This window comes from Entamoeba dispar, genomic scaffold, assembly GCF_000209125.1.
Source record: "Entamoeba dispar SAW760 scf_1105229463997 genomic scaffold, whole genome shotgun sequence".
Taxonomy (NCBI): Eukaryota; Evosea; order Mastigamoebida; family Endamoebidae; genus Entamoeba; species Entamoeba dispar.
Window position 1 is genome coordinate 2,225 of NW_001855972.1, and position 3,683 is coordinate 5,907.

General features: G+C 18.2%; 1 protein-coding gene across 1 annotated transcript, besides 16 other annotated features; it reads right to left on the reverse strand.

Annotated features, from left to right (window-relative positions):
- Positions 1-127: 127 nt before the first annotated feature.
- Positions 128-148: a sequence feature (AT_rich).
- Positions 149-496: 348 nt separating this feature from the next.
- Positions 497-517: a sequence feature (AT_rich).
- A 17-nt stretch (positions 518-534) lies between these two features.
- Positions 535-671: a microsatellite.
- A 1-nt stretch (position 672) lies between these two features.
- Positions 673-860: a microsatellite.
- Positions 861-1,260: 400 nt separating this feature from the next.
- Positions 1,261-1,431: a microsatellite.
- Positions 1,328-1,514: a microsatellite.
- Positions 1,515-1,517: 3 nt separating this feature from the next.
- Positions 1,518-1,642: a microsatellite.
- A 14-nt stretch (positions 1,643-1,656) lies between these two features.
- Positions 1,657-1,718: a microsatellite.
- Positions 1,719-1,723: 5 nt separating this feature from the next.
- Positions 1,724-1,874: a microsatellite.
- A 6-nt stretch (positions 1,875-1,880) lies between these two features.
- Positions 1,881-2,023: a microsatellite.
- A 41-nt stretch (positions 2,024-2,064) lies between these two features.
- Positions 2,065-2,150: a microsatellite.
- Positions 2,137-2,218: a microsatellite.
- Positions 2,219-2,223: 5 nt separating this feature from the next.
- Positions 2,224-2,292: a sequence feature (AT_rich).
- A 14-nt stretch (positions 2,293-2,306) lies between these two features.
- Positions 2,307-2,485: a microsatellite.
- Positions 2,486-2,510: 25 nt separating this feature from the next.
- Positions 2,511-2,658: a microsatellite.
- A 4-nt stretch (positions 2,659-2,662) lies between these two features.
- Positions 2,663-2,685: a sequence feature (AT_rich).
- Positions 2,686-2,716: 31 nt separating this feature from the next.
- On the reverse strand, positions 2,717-3,412 carry EDI_337910 (uncharacterized protein; the record flags this gene model as incomplete). The annotated part of the gene is made up of 1 exon (XM_001741733.1): positions 2,717-3,412. The coding sequence occupies one exon, from the start codon at positions 3,410-3,412 to the stop codon at positions 2,717-2,719; it is 696 nt and encodes a 231-aa protein (XP_001741785.1).
- Positions 3,413-3,683: the final 271 nt, after the last annotated feature.

The window sequence follows — 3,683 nt, forward strand, 5'->3', positions numbered from 1 at the left end:
GTATAATTTTATTAAAACTAAACAATCTACAATTTTACCTCTAATAATACATGAGATTAAATCATCATGATTAATGAAAGAGGAATAAATAATAACAAATAAACAAATTCATGACGTTATCAAATACAAAATATATAATTAATATAATCAATTGAAGATGTAAATGAAATTTTGATAAAAATGAAATAAGAAGATATGTTTAAAGAAGTGAGAATTTATTCAATAATATTATTCCTTCAACAAATTGTAAAATCAAAAGAATTTCTAAATAATCATTAATTCTTCTATTAAACATTGATGAGCGTGTATTCATTGAATGTGCTGATTCTAAAAAACAATTGATTGTATATAATCAACTTATTCATCATCAAGAATATTACTCTGTTGATATTCAAAAAGAATAACTCTATTATGTGAATTTGCAGATGGAACAATGATTAAGACAATGGTGATTGTATCAAGAAAAACAATGCCTAATGATTTGATGAAATTCAACAATATTTAATTAATAAAAATTGTTTACAAAAATATGGATTTCTTGTTATTCTTTCATTCTTATTATTGTTTTATTTCTTATTACTTTATTTTAAAATATATTTAATTTATATTTATTTAATATTTTCATTGTTGATTATGATTTATTTGTTATTATTGAAATTCTTTTTATTTTTCTTTATTTTTATTGTTTATTCTTATTTCTATTTATTTTATTTACTTTTTAATTACTTTATTCATTTTCTTCTTCTTTATTTATTATTTATCATTATTCTCTAATTCTATTCTCTTTCTTTATTTATTTTTATTCTTTTATCATTTTATAGTTAGTATTTCATTATTCTTTTCATTTTTATTTTTATTTTGGTTCTTCATTATTCTTTTCTCAAAATAAACCATCGAATATAACCAATATTCATTCTCTCAATTAAACTATAACACAATAATCTTCATAGTATTATTATTTCGTATATTTTTATTATTTCTTAATTTTTCTTGACAATAATAAAAACTGTTATATGGCATATATTCATTTCTTCTTTGTATATTATAGATATTAATGAATAACATTTATAAAAACATTTATTTCATATTTTACTAATTGATGATAGAATATCAATTAATGTTAATGATGAACATCAAATAAAACATTCATCTCCTATAAAACAAATGTTCAAATATTGTTTCTTGTTTTTTCGTCATTTTTTAAAATATCATTTTCATATCTTTTCATTATTTATTGTTATATTAATTTCTTCATTATTATTACTTCATTCTTTTCATTTATCATATTTCAATTATTTCATTCTATTATTTTCAATTCGTATCATTATTTATCTTATTTTCTATCTGTTTTCTTATTTATTTTATTTTATTCTTCTTTATTATTTTTATTCATTTCTATATATTTTATTTTTCTTTTATTCATATGATTTCTATCTAACTTTTATTATTATTTCTTCTCTTTTATTTCTTTATTTTTATTGTTAATTTATTATCATATTTTCTTCTTCATTCTTCACTTTTTATTACCTTATTTTGTTTTTCAGTATCTTTATAAAATATCTTTATTTATTCATAATTTATATTGTTTTAATTCTTAAATTTCAATTTAGTGTATTTATTTTTGTATTCAGTTTTATTTTTAAATGAAATATGTTATTAATTATTATATTTATTTATGTTTTTATTCATTTGATATTATTTATTTCTTATTTATTTATGCTCTTTCTTATTTTCTTTATTCTTTTCATTTCTTATTTCTTTGAATATAGTGTTAGTTTTATTCATTTTATATTTATTTATTGTTATTTTATTTTTAATGAATATTATTATTTTTATCATTAATTCTTGTATTTGTATTATTTATTTTCTTCTTTCATTCTTTTTATTCTTATTTTACTTATTTTTATTTATTTTATGTTATTTCTTTATTTTTTATTCTCTTATTTATTTTAATTTCTTATTATTTTAATTTCTTGTTTATTTTGTTTTTTACACACTTTTTATTATATCTTATTTTATATTAAATTTCTATATTTGACTTCTTTTTTATTTATCAGTCATTTATTTTATTTATTTTTATATCTTTATCTTTAAAATGTTTGTTATTATATTTTTCTTTATCATTTTATTATCATCTTTATTTTTCTTTTCTTTATTTAATTTATTCATTTCTTTATATTATTTCTTTATTATCTTTTTGTTTATTCTTTATTTCTTTTATTCAAATTATTATATTAATATAATTGAATGAATGATTATTATGATTTATTATTGATTAAAATATATTTTAATGTTGATAGATTTCATATTCTATTTTATTTATGATTTATTATTTATTAATATATCTTTTATTTCTTATTTATTAATTTTATTTTATGTTATTATATCTTTATTTCTTACTCACTTTGTTAATATATTATTCATTATTTCTTATTTTATTTATTTATGATTTTTGTTATATGATTTTATATTTTATTATATTATTATTGATAAATAACATTTCTTCATGATTTATTTCATTTATTTCTATTTTATTATTCTTTATTCTTTTTTATTTCTATTATTTCTATTTATTATTTCTTCTTATTATTAAATTATCTTCTTTATTTTATTTTATTTGATATAAATCTATTTATTTCATTCTCTTTATATTTTATTAACCTAATTTTTATTTATTAAATTAAACATTCTTCAATTAGAGAATTAATGTGATTATTCAAATTATTATCATGACTAGGTTTACTGTCATGCTTAGTGTTCCATTATCTGATTCTGATTCTGTTGGTGGATAAACACATACATCTTCAATACATTTATTATTATTATAATCAAACTTGTATCCTTCATCACAATATGATAGTACACATTTTGTACTCCATTCTCCATTATCTCCACATTCATATCCTCCATGTCCATGTTCTATATTAATTTCTTTATCACATTTTTCATCTCTTTTAACTAATCTTTTATTCTTTGGATTACATTTTGTTTGGTATTTCTCTACTATTTTCTTTGTTTCTTCTTCAAATTCTTTAATCACTTTTTCTGTTTGATCAAATTGATATATATTCACTCTTTCATCTATCATATCAGTTAAGAATTCTCTAGGAATACTTTCATCATATTCATAATTAAATCTATATGTTTCTATAACTGTTAATCCAAGATTATATCCATATTGTTTTAAAATACTATCTTCATCTATATTATTTATATTTGGAATATTATTAGATGGTGATAATCCTACTTCAAATTCATCATCTTTACCATATGAATCACCATCAAATCCAACAAGAATAGCGCATCCACATTCTTTTAATACTTTTGTTACCCATGAACAGGCAGAATAACAATATGAATCTGTACAAACTACTATTTCTGTTGGTTTTCTTGGATTTTTCATTAATCCCATTAACTCCGTTTGTTTCCAATTTTCAGTTGATGGTTGTATAATTTTATGTTCAACATCACCATATTTAATAATACTTGGATTGGTATATCATCCTCCCAGTGTTTTTTTGATTGATTTCTTTCTCTCTTCTTTCACATGTTTCTGGGTCATTCATAAAAGTTGCAAATATCAATTTCATTAAATATTCGGTAAAATCCGATATTCTTGTTGATCCAATAAAATCGACATCATCATGTGGTGATATCACTTTTTCAACATACTATGAAAGAAA